The following is a 17,813-nucleotide window of genomic DNA, read 5'->3' as shown; positions in this document are numbered from 1 at the left end:
GCTGGGAGCTCTCCCTCGGCGAGCACCCGCTCTCACTCCGTCGCTGGTTCGAGTGGGTTGGTGTGCGTGGGTGGGCGTGCGTAGTCCGAGATGAGCAACGATCCAGCACCCGATCCTCGTCCAGAGCGTGCACAGCGAGCAAGGTTGAGGCGAAGCAAAGTCGTGAACAAGCGAGCGGGATGTCCGTGAGCCGAGACCAGGCACACCATTCTGCTCGATTACAACATCAGGGTAATCACTCAATGTAATCCAGTTGTTGTATGGTATGACGAACTCGCTTGAACCGCTTCGAAGCTGGAATAGGCGTTGCAAGGTGACGAGAGAAACGACGAGGAAGAGAGAACCCGGCAAGCGACACAACCGGGGATGGGGACGAGACTCGCTCCTACTCAATCCAGGCGGCGAGGACGAATATCTAGTGTACACGAACGAAAAGGTAGACGGGAATACAAGACGAGTGGCACGTGGCAACGATGAAGAACGGCAGGAAGGGCAAGGCGGGACGAAAGGGGAGCAGGGTCCATGGGAGATGAGAGACGCAGAGGCGCGGAGTGCCGTTTCGACGGCGACGGCGGCGATGGAGGCGGTTTACTCGTTGCCCTGTGTGTGAAGTAGGATCGTCAGTAACGTTCAGCGACGCAGCGAGTGTGAGCGAACGCACGAAACCCATCGTCTCCTCGATGGCGATAGTCAACTTCTTCTCGAGCCTGCCCAGCTCAATACCGCGTCAGCCAGCTGTCGCGCGCAGAGTGTCAAGAGGACAACGCACGTCTCGTAGTCGGGATAGGGCGGCAAATCGAGGCGGTTGAAGCACGTGTGCGATTTGGGGAGCTGCGTGATCTCGCCCGATTTTTCGAGCGTGAAGCGGCGAGGACCTGCGTTCGTCCTCATCAGCACGAGCTAAGCGGTACGTACGAGCATAAGAACGCACCATCGGAACCCTGCAAGTCCTTGAATCCGTTCACAGGGATGCGACTCGTCCCCGTGGCGAATTGCAACAACCTCGACTTTTTCTCAGTCGGCCATGATTTGACGGCCTGAAAGCGACGTAAGAGCGGTGTGTGTCAGCAGAGAGAATGACGAGGGCGAGGCGGAGGAAGAGAAAGTGGACACTCGCCTTCCAGAACCACTGCACGACCTCGTCGCTCTGCGTGAAGCCGCGGTAGTCGGTGTGCTTGACCCAGTCGTCGACATCGATCCTGTGGGCGTGAGAAGCTGGTCAGCAGATAGCTGGAAGCGGGAGGAGGCGAGGAGGGACTTACTCGCTCATTCCGCCGATCAAGAGCTGCGGAGTCACAAAAGGCTCGTCAGCAACGGTTTCTCGCCTGCGAAGCAATGCCTACGCACCTCAAGCTCGCGCTCGTCAAACACGTTGATGAGTTCTTGCGGGATGAGCTCGTTGAAGCCGCTCAAGAACGCCGAGAACTGGTCCTTGACGCGACCCTGGATGCGCCACTCGACGATGAGCTGCACGTACTCCTTCTTGTTCTCGTTCGTCACCTCGATGTCGCGTCCGCCGGGCTTGAGGTCGATCGTGACCGTCTCGCCGAAGCGGTCGTCCTCTGCCGAGAAGGTGTTCTCGATGACGTCCGTGATGTCGTTCTCGCTGCGATTGCGGACGGTGTCAGCGAGCGATAGAGCAGTCGAGAGCACGCCTGAACGCACAGGATCCAGGCGAGCGAGCGGAACATCTCGGCGTCGACCGACTCCATGTCGGCGAGCGTGATCTTTTTCTTGAGGATCATCTTGTACAGCGCCGTGATGAAGTAGGCGTCGAGGAAGCGTCGGTGGAAGACGGCGAGTGCGAGAACGCGCCCGATGAACTTGAAGTAGTTGAGGTGCTCGGGGTTGACGGACGAGTTGGGGTTGATCTGGAGCGTGTAGTTGTCGTGCGCCGAGTACTCGAACAGGCAGTAGAACGGGTTGAACATCTCGTGCGAGAGGAGGAAGAAGAACTCGCGCGAGAGACCGCCGTAGTCGAGGCCGTCCTCGCCGTCGAACTTGATCATCAGGCGCTTCTTGAGGTCGTTCGGCGTCTGGCGCATGATCTCGGCGTACGAATCCTCAAAGATGTGCGTGCGGCGGACCTTGACGTGGCACTGGCCGGGCGAGGGCCGCAAAGCCGGTTGCGAGCGGAAGTAGATGAGCTTGCGGCGGAAGTCGCGCTTGTACTGCGGCACGTTCTGGTCGAGCGACGACGGCAGGCGCGGGTCGTCCCACGTCGTCGTCTTCGTGTTGTGGTCGACAAAGTAGACGCGCGCCGTGCTCGTCAGGCGCATCTCCCAGCCCGAAGGCAGCGGGCCGAGCTGCGACACCGACTGCGGCTGGACCGTCAGGTTGTTCCCGTTCGGGCCCATGACGCGCAAGAGCTGCTGCCGCCGCGGGTCGACCCAGGTCGTCGTCCGCGTGTTGTGGTCGACAAAGTACGGGCGTCCCTCGGGAGTGAAGCGCTGCTCCCATCCAGCGGGCAGCGGTCCCGATCCGACAGTCGTCGCCGAGCTGGCGTGTCCAGCCGCAGCTGCAGCAGTCGCCGACGTGGGCGTCGAAGGCTGAGCCGGCGTCGCGCTCTGCGAGTCGCCCGTGCCCAAGAACTCATCTGCCGTCGTACGTCCACCGGCACGAGCCGCACTGCTCGCCTGCGAACCCACCGCCGTCGACGTCGCTCCGTTCGGCCTCGCCGATGCAGGCTGGTCGCGGTTCGGACGAGTCCAGGTCGTCGTGCGGGTGGTATGGTCGACATAGTAGGTCCGGCCGAGGTGGTCGACGCGGCGCTCCCAGCCAGGCGGGAGCGGGCCGTACTGGTCCTCACGCGAGTTGAATTCGCGAGTTGTCGAGCCGGATGTGGGGGCGGCAGGAGGCGCGGCGGCGGGAGTAGCGGTAGGAGCAGGCGTGGCGGTCGAGGCGGATGAGGCGCCATCGGGACGGGGCGAGGCGGGAGCGGCAATGGCGGCCGCAGCGGGCGTACCAGACGTCGACGGCGCAGGCGAAGGAGCAGGCGAGCCGCTTCCGGAGGCAGTTTGCGCGGTGCTAGAGCTACCGAGAGGTGCGGTCGTCGCGGGGCGGGCGCCGCCGTTCAAGTTGGTCGTGACGTGCACTATCAGCTTGCCGTGGACGACGAGCTGGTCGTTAGAGCGCTTCAGGTCGCGGGTAAAGGTCTCTTCACCGCCGAGGTCAAGGTCGACGGCCTGCGCGATGGGGATGTTGATGACGCCGAGGAAGCCCTGATCCTTCTTCTTGAACTTCTTCTGGTCGAAGATCTGGACCGTGAGGACGCTCGAGTCCTTGACGTCGACGTCAAACGACTCGTTCCAGTCTGGGAGCGTGGGAAGAAGAGGTCAGCACAGCCCCTCCCTCGCGAAGACGTATCTCCGTCGGCGTCGCACAAGGGTTGAGCGTTTTCTGCGAGCGCAACGGGGTCAGCAAGCGCTTGGGAGAGTCGTATAGAACCTGCGCACCTTGATCGCAGAGGTGGTCATTGTCTGCTCGCCATCGACAGTCATCACCGCAAACGGATCCGGAAGACGGAACACATCCCGCTTGGCCAGCGAGTCCGCTGCAACGACTGTCGGTACCGGAGAGAACGAAACAGTCAGTCCCATGTAGCGCAGGCATCGCAGCGCGCGAGGACCCGTTGTGTAAGCCGCCTCGAGGAGGGGTCGGTCGGTCGGCCTCGCTCTGCGGCGACAACAAGAGCGGGAGGGACGCACTGGTGACGCGGACTTTGCGCTTCCTGTTGGGATCGGGAGCAGCAGCGCCAGACGACATCCTGGCAGGCGGGTCGACGACGAGTGGCCGGCGGGAGTCGTGCGAGGAGGCAAGGAGCGGCGGGTGCACGGCTCAGCCGGACTGGCTCGTGTGTGCTCGGAGCGGTCTCTGCGATGTAGCTGGCTGCAGCTGGTGCAGTCGCAGGTCCCTCGGCGCGAGAGTGTCAAGGTTCGAGGTGGCAGCGAGCGAAGACGGACCGAGGTTGTAATTGAAGTCCGCAAGGTGGTCCTCACAAACCGCTTCCGGAGCGGTGGGAATGCTTGCAATGGCTTCGAAAGCGCATCGAAGGATTTACTGAGGCGGAGTGAGAGCAAAAGGAGCAGTCGAGACAACCGATATCTCGACTCGAATCTCCTCGCCCCGAAAGACGTACGCAGCGACAAGGTCGAAGCGAGCAGCGGAAAAGGGTCATAGATTACGTTGTATCTAGCCGTCGTACTCGGTGAAGGAGGTGTGACCCGTCTGCTCGGCATGCTGGCGAGCCTCCTTCTCCCCCTTGAGCGCCTCGCGACAGACTCCGCATCGAAGGCTGTGAGCAGTCGACGAGTCAGCGAGGGAGTGATGATCGACGAGAGAAGGAACGCACGCGAAAGTCGCCGTATCAGTGTACGCATGCTGAGCCCGCAGCTGTGCGACGAGTTCACATGCGGCCGAGAGCAGGTTTTCCTCGGATCGAGGGAAGACGGTTGTGTCAAAGTCGATGTTGGGAGGCGGGAACGACGTCGAAGCTTCCGGCGGGGCGAACGAGAACGTCAAGGCGTCGTAGTCTGCGAGCCAATTCGAGAGGGGGTCAGTCTGGCGAGAGCTGCATGCCCAAGAGACGAACGCACGAATACCAGAGTAGACGAGCATGACAAAGGTGTCGTATCCTGCGTCTTGGCCGAACCGGTCGACCCGTCCTGTCTGGACGTCGATGCTGCAGATCTCTGTCGAGAAGTGCTGGGCGAAGATGGCGAGCTCGATAGCGCCGCCCCATGAGGTTGGCTTGAGAATCGTGGCGATGTACTCTTCAGGTGTTCGCCTATCGGAGAGAAGAGCGTTAGCAGCTGTTGAGCAAGGGCAAGGAGGGAACGCACCCGAGCATCGCCTCCGAATACGTCTCCGGGTCCGCCTGAATTGCGCCAGCCACGACTCGCCTAAACGACGCTGCAGCATCCGCCTCTCCAGGACTCAGTACCAGCCCTACCGCGCGGAAGAGGCAGGAGTTGTCGTCTGGAACGACCCGCAGACAGAGGAAGCCGCCGCCCGTCTCGATGTACTGCCCGCCTGATCCAGCAGCTTGGGGCTTGGGCGGTGCGACGAGTTGTTGAGCTCGACTTGGTGCGACTGAGGGTACGACGGCAGGAGAGACGGAGCGGGGCTGAGAGGGCGTGGCAGTCGAGGAAGACGTCGACGCTGCTGGCTCGGCTGAACCCTCCGAGACGACAAAGGCTTCGCCGCTGGTGATTCCCAGCGACTTCAAACTCGATTGTGGAGGTGCAGCAGGCTCGAGCAGCTTCGGAGGATAGCCGTGGCGCACTGTGTGGGAGGGGAGCGGGGGTTTGACGAGCCGACGGTGCTGTGTCAGCGGGCGCAGAAGCCAGTGAAAAACTGGAGGCGCACGCTCTTGCCTCGCAGGAGGTATCCCTGTCGTCTCCTCCACCTTTGACCGCAGCTGAGCGAGTGTGGCGTTGTCCTCGAGCGTCGCGACGGCCTGTCCTTGGGGTCCTCTGTGCAGCGAGGAGAGCGGCGTCAGCGGGCGGGGTGGCTAGGTGTAACGTCCCAGCTACTCGCCTGATGCGCAGTGTAAGCATCTCTAGGTCACAGTAAGCTGTTCTGGCGGAGGACGAGGGAGGTGGAGAAGGTCAACCTTGGGACTGATGAGGCGTTGACACTCGACCACACACCGCTCTACGCTTGCTGGAGTGACAAAGGCGCGCTCATGCCTCCCAAGAAGAAGGCTGGCGCGGTCACCACCATCCACGCCGACCTCCTCGCCGCGTTCGACGAGACCAAGTCCGCCGCCTCCCTCCGACCCGACCGCCTCTCGAGCGACCTTCTCGCGCGCGCGTATGGCCTGGCAGGGCCCAGGGACAGTCAGAAGCCGGTCAAGCAGCTGCACAAGGCGTGTCCGCCCCGCTGGACTGAGGAGGCCGAGCAGGAACGCGCGAAGAAAGAGGAGGTCAAGGAGAGTCCCGAGGTGATTGTGCTCGATGGGACGGACGACGAGGGCAAGAAGACGCGTGGAGGGGACAGGAAAGGGAAGGGGAAGGCCAAGGCGACCGCGGGAGAGGTCAAGGAGAAGCCTTGCTCGGCAGAGAACTGCGGTAACAACCCGCGCTGCCTCAACTGGCTCGGGCAGGACAAGTGGGAGAACTCTGGTGCGGTTCAGCGCTTCATGATGGTCGTGCAGGAGCGCTGACGGCCGGGTCCGAGCAGACAAGGCGCTCAAGGACTTTCGCAAGGCAGCAGGACTGTCGGCGGATCCTTCGAACGACCGCGACCCCGAGATTCCTGTCGGCCTGAAGGTGCGTTCCGTCCTCACCATCAAGATGTGCTCGTGACTGACTTGCAGGACGTGCAGAACCTCGGCGCAACGTGCTACGCCAACTCGTTCCTCCAGGTCCGTCCCCGCTCCCCCTTCGATCATTGCCCGTCCGCTCACTCCGCTCGCTCAGGTCTGGTTCCGCGATACCAAGTTCCGCGAAGGCGTCTACTCGGTCCTTCCGCCAACGACTGGTACTGTCGAGGTGAGTCTCCCCGTCTTCCTCTTCTTCTCGTGCCACCCGTTCACCGTAAGTCTCCCGCAGAGCTCGCCCGTCTTCCAGCTCCAGGTCCTCTTCACGTTCCTCCAGACGTCCAAGCAAGCCGTCTACGACCCCGAGCCGCTCGTCGAATCGCTCAAGATCAAGAAGACGGAACAGCAGGACGCACAAGAATTCTCCAAGCTGTTCCTGAACCTCCTCGACATGCAATTTCAGAAGCAGGCGAAGAGGGTGCAGGCTGAGGGCGGCAGCACGAAGATCGGTCAACTCGTTGATGAGCAGGTGCGTTTGCCTCCCTTTCCGCTCGTCGTACACGGTTGCTGACCTCCCGTCACGCAGTTCGGCGGCAGGATCACGTACGGTACGCAGTGTTTGAGCTGCAAGAACAAGTCGGCGCATCCCTCGACGTTCTTCGAGCTCGAGGTCAACCTCACAGTACGTGCTCGTCACCCTCGTTCAGTCTCGACGGAAGCTTACACACTTCGGCGAGCAGAAGAACTGCAAGCTCGAGGATCGCATCAGCGCCTCGCTCGCGTCAGAAAAGCTCGAAGGAGACAACCAGTGCGTCCGGCCGTCACCGCTTGAGCAGGTTGGTCGCTGACGCTCCCGCCCGCTCAGGTACTTCTGCGAGAACTGCGGCAAGAAGCGAGACGCGCTGCGCTACACCGAGTTGGCCGAGCTGCCCCCCGTACGTCCGAGATCCTCCTCGTCGCGCCGTTTCGTACTGACGCCATCGCCGCACACAGGTCCTGCACGTCTCGCTCCTCCGCTTCGTCTGGGACATGGAGACGGGCGAGCGGAGCAAGTCGCAGCACGCCATGACCTACCCACTGCAGATCGACATGGGCCAGTACCTCCCTCGCGATGCGCACGGCAATAAGCGCGAGGTGTGGTACGACCTCAAGGGCGTCTTGATGCACAAGGGCGTGAGCGCGCATCACGGGCATTACGTTGCGCAGGTCTACGACGAGAGGTGCGTTCCATTCGGCCTTCTCCGGGGAAGAAAGTCATTGACGCTCAAACTGAGCGCAGCCAGAGCAAGTGGTTCCTCTTTGACGACGAAGCCGTGTCCCCGATAGACGACCTCAACAGCCCAACCACATACGATGAGGACGAAGCGCCCGTCTCGTCGAAGAAACGGCCGTCCAAGGGCTTCACTCGCGACGAGCGCGGCAATATGTGCGTTTCGAGCTTTCTCTTGAGCGACCGAAACGAACGCTGACCTCAAGCGTTCCTTCGCAGCCTCCCAAAGTCGAAGGATGCTTGTGCGTCCCGTCTTGGGCTCCTCGCCAAACAGAGCTGATTGTCCTCGCCCGCAGACATGCTCGTCTACACGCGTCGGCGCGACGCTTCCGACCCTCCTGCTACCGCCGAACCTGCCCCACCTCCTCTCGCGCAGTTCACGGTCGAGAAGCTCGACAAGGCGTACCACGACGAGGTCGAGAAGTGGCTCGACAGGTACCTTGACCCCTCGTTCAACAAGAGTGCAGGCTCGAGCTAACTCTCTCGTCACCGCAGATCGAAGGAGGTCGAGCAGTCGTTCGAGAAGATGCGGGACGTCAAGCGCTCCATCTACCGCATCTGGGACGTTGTCGAGGACGATGTGAGCAGCCCTCCTCTTCCAAGTCGACCGTTGCTGACCTACGCGGTCCTCGCAGGAGGAGGCGTTCCTCGTCGACAAGCACGAGCTCAGGCGGTGGGTCGAAGAAGGCATTAAGAAGCCTGGCAAAGGAAAAGGGAAGGCTGTCGATGGGGAGGATAAGGGTGAGGATGTCATGGTCGTTGAGGAGGAGGAGCGGAAGGACGCGTCTCCGATGATGCTGCCGGAGGACGAGGAGGGGCTAGGGAAGCAGAAGATGGAGGACGCCGACATGCCGGATGTCGACAAGTCCGCCGTCCAGTCCTCCACGTCTGCGCCTCAAGATCCGCTTCCGACGCCTCCTGCCGCCTCTACGAACGGCAAATACGTCGAGTCGGACGAGTCGAAAACCGAGAAGGGCGACGACGATGACTTGCCGCACCCTTCCAAACTTGCGGCACGCGCCTCTCCCGCCGAGCCGATCAAGCTTCTCTGCAACGACGCTGTCGTCTGCGAGCACGGACTCGCCAAGCCGCAGAAGGCGGATCAGATGAAGCGCGTCTCTCAGGTGCGTAGGGCAGCGTCGTCGCTCCCAGCATGCCCCTGACCGATGTCGTCGCCTGAAGTATGCGATTATGGCCCTGCGCGATATCGGCGTGACGATCAGCCCCGAACTCCGGACGCCCAGCAGCTTCTGCCGCGAATGCGTTGGCGCGATTGCCGCAGGTGAGCGCTCAGCGATGGTCGCAGCCAAACACTCGTACTGACCTCGAACGGCGTGTAGATGTTGTCTATGCGAAGCAGCATCTGAAGGACGTGGACGAGATGAGGAAGAACGAGAACGCCGACCTGGAGCAGAACAAGACGGCTTGGATCTCGCGCGAATGGTACAGGGGTTGGTCGGACATCAACCTCTCGCTCGCTGATATACCCTCTGACGTTGCTCCCGAGTGCAGACTGGATGAAGAACAAGCCGAAGATGCACGTCGCCGGCACGATCGTCGACCCGTCCCCGAACGACAAGCCCTTCATCGACGACGTCCTGTGCGAACATGGCGGGCGGCAACCGGATACGTCGAAGCGCAAGGATATCGGCAAGGAGGTGCGTCATGACCAGCACCGGCGCGGCGTGCTGCATTGACAATCGCTTCTTGCAGACGATCAAATTCCTCCGCAAGCTGTTCGCAGGCTTCGAGCCGGTCGTTAACCCGAAGTCGTGCGATATCTGCGAGGGTCAGCATGAGCAGGTCGAGCAAGATGACCACGAGGCGCGGGCGCGCGCCAGTCTCGTCAAAGTTTGTTGCGTCCGTCTCGATGTGCGTGTCTGCTCCGCTGACCGTCATTCTCGCCGGGCAGAAACACATCAAGTCGTTCGGGGATCAGATTCGCCTCACCGGCACGAGGTTGGCGATTAGCTCGGACGACACGGCGCATTTCGTCGTTCCTCGAAGTACGCTGCCCTTCTCCCATGATCTGACCTGGGCGAAAGCTGACGGACGGCTGCAGCGTACATCAACAAGCTCGTAAAGTGGCAGAAGTCCAAGACGCCCACGGCAGCAAGTCAGCCAGGAAACCTCGACAACTCGCACTTCCTCTGCAAGCACGGCGATCTCTGCCTCGACCTCGACGCGGAAGTCGAGAATCCGCGCAAGATCGACATTGCTACGGAGCAGGAGTGGCGTTTCCTTGCGAAGTAGTACGTATTCTGCTGTTTCCTCTCGCAAGACTGCGTTGACGCGTCCGCCTCGTCCAGCTACGCCGCCGACCCCGCCATCACAATCTGGCAAGAGGCAGGCCTTCAGCATCCGTCCTCGAATCCTCCGGTCTGCGAAGAGTGTCTCTCCGAAGAGTGCGTCCACTGCATGGCTCGACGACTGCAGTCGAGCTGATCTGCTTTCGTTCGCAGGAAGCGGAACTTCGAGGTCGGCGAGCTCAAGGTTCGCTCCTTGTCAGCGAGCGATTTCGACGAGAACAACGATCGCAAGATTGGTGCGCTACGCTTTGCCCGCTTTTCTAACGGCGGTACTGACGAACCACCGCAGAGCCTGAAGGATCGCCCGAAGCCGAACGTCCTGCGCCAACAGGCTCCGTCAGGCAGTACGGTCAACGTGCGTCGACGCGCATCAAGAACAAGTCGAACAACCCGCACTGGAGCAAGCCGCTCAAGGTGATCAACATGGGGAAGGACGACCAGGTCAAGGACCTGAAGCACAGAGTACGTGCTGCTGCGTGAGCTTCTAGATGCTCGCGAGTGCTCATTGTGACCTGTCGCAGATCGAAATCGAGCTCAAGTACCCGATCGTCACCCAGCGCCTCTTCTTCAAGGCGCAGGAGCTCGGCGACGCTTCGGCGACTGTCGAGGAGTTGGGCATCCTCAACGGCGATACGATCGAGGTGTACGCCGTCGGCATGGACGGCGACTACGACCCAAGCGCCTTCGAGGACAAGCCGTCGAAGCGCAAGGGCAAGCGCGCTCGCGAAGAAGGCTTCACCGGCACGGGCCTTTTCGGCTTCGAGGAGGAGGACGGCGGCGACGACGATGGCTCGCGCAGCGGGGCCGACGGGTCGAGCGAGGGGGCGGAAGGAGGCGAAGTCGCGTCGAACGGGCGCGAGAAGCGGTCGAAGAAGGCGGCATCGTCAACGCCAGTTGCGACGAACGGCGATCTCGAGGACATCGACATGGATGACACCATCCCCTGTCCGTCGTGTACTTTCCTCAACAACGCGGCACTGTCGAGCTGCGAGATGTGCGACTCAGATCTCAAGGGTTGAAGGGTATGTGAGGTGGCGTCGCTTCGGTTTTCCTGTTTACGTTCTGTTGTGTACCTTCTTCGCACCGCATCTTTCGCATACACCGCATTGCAGTACTCGTCCGATCGTTTCCTTGAGGGTAGCCGCAAGGCGGCGAGATTCGCGCTACTGCTTCCCTCTCCCGGGTCTTTATCGTTCCGGCGAGTCCTCTGCTCAAGATGTAGATAGGGAGCACTGGAGGCGACACGACATTCAGGAAGAAGCTACAAGCAAGAAAGGAGACGAGCAAAGGAGGCGGGACTTTCACGTCGGAGCTTTGTCGTCGAGCTGCGAGTCGTCCAGCCCTTCCTCAAGCGGCTTCGGCAGCTTGACAATCTCGAGGTCCTTGAGGGCCTGGAGGAGCGCTTCGCTGCCGCTCTGTCGACGACGGTTGAGCAAACGGGTTTGCGCACGAAGAGAGCGCAGAGAGCGAAGAGAGGGAAGGAACGCACTGCAAGTTCAAGCGCCCCGAGCAACGCCAACAACGCTTTCGCGAGCATGTCGTCCGACATGAACGGGTTGTTCGGCGCCGTGCGGATGACCTCCTCGAGCTTGATCTTCCTTGCAATAGGCGCGAGAACCTTGGAGGAGAAGTTAATCGCTATCGCGCGGTTGTACTGGAGGCCGGTGTGCAGTCCAGGCGAGAGGAAAAGTGCCTTGGTCGCAACCGCCTTTGAGCACTGCGTCGAGCGAGTCGTCAGTCTGTTCATCTCGACATTTCGAGACTGGACGGACCGCCTCGCGAACTCTCGCAAGTTCCGTGTTGTTGCGAGTCGGCGAGAGACTGCTGTGCGTGATAGCGGTGACAGCGAGCTCCTTGGCGTCCTTCGAGTCGAAAGCGAGCGAGGGGGCCTGCGCAGGATGCCTGAAGTCAGCGAAGAGGCGGAGAAGCGACAGTTGCGACGCACCCTCTGCCTTAGCTCCTCCAGCTTCCCTTCCGCGTTGGTGAGGAGACCACGGTACCTCGGGACTGACGCCGAGAAGGCGACAGCTTGCGCCGCGAGGGTGGCGGTAGTCGACGGCGAGGAGGAGAGAGTGGACATCGTGTGAGGGCGTGGGTGGCGACGGAGGAGCGATAGGCGAGCTGCGAGGATGCGTGCGCTTGTCGCAGTGAGCAGAAAGAACGTCAAGCGAAAGACGAGGCGAAGAGGGGCAAAAGAGAGCGGGCTTGACCTTCGCAAGTGGCCTCCTCGACACAAAGGCTTCGCGCAGATATATATCTCACGGATGCAAGCAGGAACGCATGTCTACGACGTTGACGAGCCCTCCGAACTGTCCGCTACGCTCCCCAAGGCAAGGCAAATTCGACCTTGTGCCCGTTCCCGTGCGCTGGGTGCGCCTCCCTCATCTCCTGCTGCCCGACATCGCCGTCCGAGCCGGCCTCCGCACCTGCAGTCCTTGCCATGTGCTTCTCAGCGTCCTTCTGCGCCTCCTCCCTCGACGCCGCAAACTCCCCTCCTTCCGTCTTCCCAACCGTAATCGGCGCAGGCATGCCCCCGTTCGCAACGGCACCCTCCCGAATCGTGTGCTGCGAATCATCAAAGCTGGTTCGCCGACTGACCGCGCGACTGCCGGCAGCTGGAGTACCAGCAGCAGGCGTACCGACGTTCGCAGGAGTCGGGACGTCCGGCACGTTCGAGGTCGAGCCGTTGTCGCTGCCGCGGAACCAGCGGCTGAAGAGGTTGTTCCGACGACTGGCGTAGCTCATGGTCGACTTCGTGCGCTTAATGGCGAGCGGGGCGGCCTTGGTAGCAGGGATGGTGATGCCCTGCGTGAAGCGAATCATTAGCTCAGCCCGCTGCTTGGAGGTTCAGGGGGGGCGACTCACGTGCACGATAGTCGACGACATGGCCATGAAGATAACGATAGGGAAGACGCTCTCCCTCACGGCGACGCGATCCTCCGGCAAGTTCTCGCGCGCGAGGATAGCGTAGTAGATGGCAGAGACGCCGATCGGGCCGAACCTGTGCGCCAGCCCATCAGCGATGATTTGAACGGCCAAGAGAGGGGAACGCACCAGCCGGCGAAGAGTCCTTCCGAGAATCCGTCGAGGGCGGGGATGAAGCGGTAGAGGGCCAACATGGCTGGGAGCCGGCGGAAGATGAGGATGCAGATAGCGAAGACCACCAAACGCCACGGCGAGATGAACTCCGACGTGAACTCGGACCCTGCGTGAGGGAGATGGGTCAGGAGGAGTTTCAAGGGGAAAGCAGGAGCAAACGAACACGGCATGACGGCGCCGACGTAGATGAAGATGGCCGTGTCCAGCAGACTGTCGATCACTGCAGTCCTTGGACGGTCAGAATGCGCCGGGAGAAAGGAGGAAAGGGAGCGTGAACAGACCGTCTTGGAAGGTGTCCTCCTCGCTCGCCTCGATGCGGTAGAAGTCTCGCCACGTGAGACTGTTGCCGGCGATGAAGCAGGCGAGAACGTCGTCGCTGCCGAGTACGCCGACGACTGCCCGGCCGAGACGGAGTCAGCGACTGCGAGGAGAAGTTGCCCGGCTCTGCGCACCTCCAAGCGTAAACAGCGCCAGTCCGACCCCATACGCCAAGAAGGACTCGTGGTCGATGAGCTGGCGCGTGTGAGCGAACTTGAGCGTCTTTCGCGCGATGTAGCCGATCAAAGCGCCGATGACGCAGCTCATGAGGATCTGGTAGATCCAGGTCGTGACGATCCAGTGCTGCAGGGACTCGTTGATTGAGCGGCCGTGCGAGGTGCGCTGCATGAGGAAGATGGCGAGGAACAGGAAGGGGTACCTGCGCGGCGGAAGCGAAGTTAGCAAAAGCTGGAGTTGCGGATGTGCAGAAACCTCACCCTAGTCCGTCATTCGCGCCACTCTCGGCAGAGATGATGTCCTTGACCGCCTTCGGGACATGCTTCTCAGCATACCGACCCTTGACGATCGTGTTGGCGAGGATAGGGTCGGTCGGGGTGATGCAAGCCGAGATGGCGAGCGCCTCGAGGAAGGTGAGGCCCTTGAAGAGCAGGAGTATGAAGCCGGCGGAGATGAACCAGGCGATGGTCATGATCGGGAGTAGGAGCATGAAGAGCGACCACGCTTCGCGGCGGAGGTAGGCGCCTGGGAGGTCGATGCCGGCGAACATGACCTCTGCAGCAAGCCGCCATCAGCCGCATCTCCTGTGCAGGTAAAGGAACGGTACGCACGGATGCCGATGACCAGCCGGGTGAGCTGGAAAGTCAAGTTGTACCTCGCCTCCTCGTCAAAGTTGACCCACTGCCACGGCGAGACCCAATCTAGGCCAATGGGACCGACGGCTGTGTACGGATCCGAGGTCAGCAAGAGCAGCAACGGCAATCTCAAGCGGAGTGCGCACCTATTCCTACGCAGAGCGAGATGAGGGCGCTCGACATGAACAGCCTTGACTTGAGGATGTAGGAGAACTGGCCGATGGTGACGAGGTAGAACCCGAGGACGCATAGTGCCAGCGACCTGCGCAAACGAGAGAACGTTCGGCGGGTCAGCTCGTTGCCCGACCTGAAAGGGCGACAGAAGGAAGAGGTCGCTCAACGCACAGGTGAGTGATCTCTGTGCGCACAAACGGCTGGAGGAGCTCGTGGGCGTCCTCATGGATGAGCCCGCTGTTCGTACTCATTCGCGCACGCGGTCGAGCTGGTGTTATTCGTTGGCGGCGAGCGAGGCGGAGATGAGGGTGGAGCAAGGGGCGCGCATGCGTTGGATGGCGCGGTTGTGGTCAAATACGAGCGGTAGCAGCTGGGCCTTGGAAAGCAGCCAGGCGAGCGAGTTGGGCGACGTGAAGAGCTCGCACGAGGGAGACAAGACTTCCTCGCCAAGAAGAACGACGACGACGACCGATTCGAAATGATCTGCTAAGTGTACCCCCGCTGTACGTGCTCTCTCGACAACGGGGAATCAGAGGGCGGAACAGCCAGCATCGTTTCAGCCTTCTGGGACCCATCCAGGCCGCATCGTCTCGTCTACCAACCCTCGGACAGCCGCTTCTATCGTCCGCTTCGCGCCTGCGAGCTGCAGTGCTGCCGCCGCGAGAGTATGCAGGACGAGCTGGCGAACTGGAGGAACCGAGGGCAGAGGTGAGCGAGCGAAGACGGCGGGAATTCAACGGAAGCGCACCTTCTCGACCATCGCTCGTCTGCTCGAAATACCGCACCAACAGCGACGCCTCCTCGCCCTCCGCCTTCTCTGCAAACCTCTCAACTCGCAGATCATGGCACGCAACCTGCGCGACAACCCGCTTCTTGCCCTCATCCACCTCGTCCTCCGACGACAAACTGCTCGGGATGTGCCATTCGATGACTATGCGGTCGCACGGCTCGGATGCGAAGATGCGGAAGTGCAGAGAAGTGTGGGCAGAGGTGCTGTAGGCGGATCGGAGGGAGACGAGTTGCTCGCGGCGGGAGACGAAGGCATTCAAGTACGGCTTGAGGCGGGTGAGGAAGAGCTGCAGTTCGACGTGTCAGTCAGAGACAGGTAGATCGATGCGAATTCTGCCAGCGCAACGCACCTCCAGGTCCGGCTCGCCAGCAACTTCCGCTCTCCGCTCCTCCATCTCGTCCTCTTCAAGCGGCGCACCAAGGTATCGTCTCGACAAGTTGTCAAGCGGTATCCAGTGCGGTATCGTGTGATGCGCAATGTAGATGGGAAGTTCAGAGTCGACGGCTGGTTTGTCGAGGTCGGGGAGGCGGCGAGCGAAGACGATGTAGTATGGTTCGTAGTAGCGGCCTGTGCAGGGCCAGTGAGCACGGCGCGAAAAGGGCAGACGGGAGGAAGCATGCTCACCCTGGTAGAACGTCTCCAACCTCACAGCCGTTCCCCTCCTCACGAATTCGTCCTTCTCCTCCTCCTCCTCCTCCTCCTCCTCCTCCTCCTCAGCCCCCCCCTTCCCCTTCCGCTCGACCCTCCTCTTCTTCCTCTCCCTCCCAATCTCGCCCAACTCCTCCTTCGCCCTATTCCCCCTCGCAAGTTCAACCGCAAAACAGCTCCTTCCCGTCAGCCTGTACGTTCGCGCGAGTTCGGTTGCCTCTTGTGTGGCTGTAGGGGAGGAGGAGAGGGTACTGGTACGACGGAAGATGGAGTCGTGAGAGGCGGACGAGGTCGAGGGGAAGGAAGGCAGGGAGGAGGAGGCGCGGAGGAAGGTGATCCGGCGGCGGACCTCGTCGGCTGCGCGGTCGGGGTATCAGAACGAGTCTCGTATATTCTGAGAGAGGACTATGCACCTCTTGCCCTCAGCGATTCGGGCGACTCGTCGCTTTCGGCCATTGTTGACGGAAGGAGCGAGGACGGAGAGACGGTGTATGGGAAGGGTGGTGCGAGCTAGTACGTTGACAACCGAGCGTGAAGAGCAGTTCTGACAGTCCAGCAACAGCAACGAAGCAAGTCGAGCGCGGTGACAGCGACACACCTCCTCCTCCTCCTCGTCTCTGCGACTGTGCGTTCGAGCGTGGCAGTGCAGGCTGATTACAATCTGATTACACTCTAGAGTTGTAATGCTGTGAATAGCACCGCCTCCCGCTTGCCAACTCGGTCTTCGTCACGCCGTGCGGACTTTCCCTCGGCGTCCCCGTCCTGCTCTCTCTCTTCTCACACTCGCTCGTTGACTCTTTGCACTCGTTCTACCGCTCAGACACCCTCCAAGCTCGCACCATGCGCACCTCGCTCATCACCGCTGTCCTCGCCGTCGCCGCCGCTGCCACTCCCGTCCTTGGCGCACCTCAGCCCGCCCCGCAGGAGCAGCACGTCGAGGAGAAGCGCCAGATCCTTTCGTGAGTGCACTATACCTGCTGTCGACTTCGGGCAGCGGGGACGAGGTTCTTGCGAAGACGAGCTGACCCCTCCTCGACCTCCTTTTGACCGTTCGCTCTCCTCTCCGCAGGTTCCTCACTTCGCTCGGCGGCGACATCACCAGTGCCGGAGGACAAGTTGCGACCGGAGCGACCTCCGTCTTCGGAGACGTTACGAGCGGAGCGGTCGGATTGGGTCAGACTATCACGAGCGTCTTCCCGAGCGTTTACACGTCCGTCTCCACTCCTTTCGCTGCTCCTTGCCCCCAGATCTCGCTGACAAGACCCTCTTGCACTCTCTCCTTTCCTCCCGCCTGCACCCACCATTTTCGCCCCCTCGGGCGATCGCTTCATTTTTCCCGCTCTTTCCCTCTCTCAGCGTCGTCACGAGCCGCGGAGGCAGCGTGTTCTCCGAGGTGACCAGCGGCGCAGTGACGGGCTACGAGTGCGTTCCTTCCTTCGAAGCCCTGCTCTCCATGCAAGCAAGTTCCGACCTTCTTCCCGCTTGCAGGTATGTGACGTCCGGCGCCGGCGGCGCCCTCTCGACCGTCACCTCCTTCGGCGGCGGCGCCTTCCAGACGGCAACCAGTGGCGCAGCAGGCGCCTTCTCGACTGCGACGAACGGCGCGGCGGGTGCGTTCTCGACGGCGACGGGCGCGGTAGGAGGCGCTGCCTCGTCCGCGACGAGCGGTGCGGCTGGTGCTGCGTGAGTCCATCTCCTCCTCTTTGTCGTCGTCGTGCACGACCTGGGCGGACCTTCTCATTCTCGCCTCGACCGCTCCGCGCGTCTTTGTATGCGAGAGCCTCTCCCTCGTCGCCCGGGTCCGCTGAAAGATCAGCGCGGCAAGCTTAATTGCACACGAATTGACTCTTCTTCTCCTCTCCTCGCCGACGCAACAGGACGGGCAACTCGAATCCCGCGTCGAAGGTCTCGCCGTTCCACCCTGCCGCATGGGCTTTCGCCGCACTCGCCAGCGTCGCAGGTGGAGCGTACGTCTTTGCCTAAGTCACAGTCACACCCATCGACACTTCGACTCTCGACTCTAGCTTGCGCCGCGCCGCACGACTGCCGCTCGCTCGCTCCGATCCGCCTAGCTTATCATCCCCGCCCCGTTCTTCTCGTTCCATTCATACCACCAGCAGCTTCTCATCGT

General features: G+C 61.5%; 7 protein-coding genes across 7 annotated transcripts; 2 read left to right on the top strand and 5 right to left on the bottom strand.

The window, feature by feature from the left end:
* Positions 1–588: 588 nt before the first annotated feature.
* Positions 589–3,765, bottom strand: RHTO_02946 (E3 ubiquitin-protein ligase NEDD4; the record flags this gene model as incomplete). Its single annotated transcript, XM_016416618.1, has 11 exons — positions 589–600; positions 662–707; positions 770–875; positions 932–1,037; positions 1,112–1,199; positions 1,263–1,285; positions 1,348–1,606; positions 1,666–3,313; positions 3,384–3,399; positions 3,456–3,562; positions 3,708–3,765. 11 exons carry the CDS (start codon positions 3,763–3,765, stop codon positions 589–591), a joined length of 2,469 nt encoding a protein of 822 aa, XP_016276337.1.
* Positions 3,766–4,191: 426 nt separating this feature from the next.
* On the bottom strand, positions 4,192–5,558 carry RHTO_02945 (ubiquitin thioesterase OTU1; the record flags this gene model as incomplete). The annotated part of the gene is made up of 6 exons (XM_016416617.1): positions 4,192–4,294; positions 4,352–4,532; positions 4,596–4,786; positions 4,842–5,283; positions 5,368–5,474; positions 5,539–5,558. 6 exons carry the CDS (start codon positions 5,556–5,558, stop codon positions 4,192–4,194), a joined length of 1,044 nt encoding a protein of 347 aa, XP_016276336.1.
* A 128-nt stretch (positions 5,559–5,686) lies between these two features.
* Positions 5,687–10,860, top strand: RHTO_02944 (ubiquitin carboxyl-terminal hydrolase 48; the record flags this gene model as incomplete). The annotated part of the gene is made up of 24 exons (XM_016416616.1): positions 5,687–6,125; positions 6,184–6,272; positions 6,320–6,367; positions 6,423–6,494; positions 6,555–6,791; positions 6,849–6,944; positions 7,003–7,070; positions 7,128–7,197; positions 7,256–7,482; positions 7,542–7,688; positions 7,752–7,774; positions 7,829–7,967; positions 8,028–8,112; positions 8,168–8,656; positions 8,715–8,814; positions 8,873–8,983; positions 9,045–9,190; positions 9,246–9,383; positions 9,445–9,538; positions 9,595–9,784; positions 9,842–9,937; positions 9,995–10,077; positions 10,131–10,303; positions 10,363–10,860. 24 exons carry the CDS (start codon positions 5,687–5,689, stop codon positions 10,858–10,860), a joined length of 3,858 nt encoding a protein of 1,285 aa, XP_016276335.1.
* Positions 10,861–11,142: 282 nt separating this feature from the next.
* On the bottom strand, positions 11,143–11,921 carry RHTO_02943 (ribonuclease III; the record flags this gene model as incomplete). The annotated part of the gene is made up of 4 exons (XM_016416615.1): positions 11,143–11,256; positions 11,331–11,558; positions 11,614–11,730; positions 11,787–11,921. The coding sequence occupies 4 exons, from the start codon at positions 11,919–11,921 to the stop codon at positions 11,143–11,145; spliced, it is 594 nt and encodes a 197-aa protein (XP_016276334.1).
* Positions 11,922–12,157: 236 nt separating this feature from the next.
* Positions 12,158–14,495, bottom strand: RHTO_02942 (Cation/H+ exchanger; the record flags this gene model as incomplete). Its single annotated transcript, XM_016416614.1, has 10 exons — positions 12,158–12,646; positions 12,707–12,842; positions 12,896–13,046; positions 13,104–13,160; positions 13,222–13,335; positions 13,393–13,637; positions 13,696–13,990; positions 14,047–14,157; positions 14,217–14,332; positions 14,416–14,495. The coding sequence occupies 10 exons, from the start codon at positions 14,493–14,495 to the stop codon at positions 12,158–12,160; spliced, it is 1,794 nt and encodes a 597-aa protein (XP_016276333.1).
* A 305-nt stretch (positions 14,496–14,800) lies between these two features.
* Positions 14,801–16,138, bottom strand: RHTO_02941 (protein of centromere protein Cenp-O family; the record flags this gene model as incomplete). Its single annotated transcript, XM_016416613.1, has 5 exons — positions 14,801–14,931; positions 14,993–15,320; positions 15,384–15,601; positions 15,659–16,039; positions 16,096–16,138. The coding sequence occupies 5 exons, from the start codon at positions 16,136–16,138 to the stop codon at positions 14,801–14,803; spliced, it is 1,101 nt and encodes a 366-aa protein (XP_016276332.1).
* A 384-nt stretch (positions 16,139–16,522) lies between these two features.
* Positions 16,523–17,665, top strand: RHTO_02940 (uncharacterized protein; the record flags this gene model as incomplete). Its single annotated transcript, XM_016416612.1, has 5 exons — positions 16,523–16,641; positions 16,752–16,892; positions 17,039–17,104; positions 17,171–17,365; positions 17,560–17,665. 5 exons carry the CDS (start codon positions 16,523–16,525, stop codon positions 17,663–17,665), a joined length of 627 nt encoding a protein of 208 aa, XP_016276331.1.
* Positions 17,666–17,813: the final 148 nt, after the last annotated feature.

Source organism: Rhodotorula toruloides, assembly GCF_000320785.1.
Source record: "Rhodotorula toruloides NP11 unplaced genomic scaffold Scaffold2, whole genome shotgun sequence".
In the NCBI taxonomy this organism is placed as follows: Eukaryota; Fungi; Basidiomycota; class Microbotryomycetes; order Sporidiobolales; family Sporidiobolaceae; genus Rhodotorula; species Rhodotorula toruloides.
The sequence above is the reverse complement of the archived record's forward strand: the minus strand, read 5'-3'. Positions and strand labels throughout refer to the sequence as shown.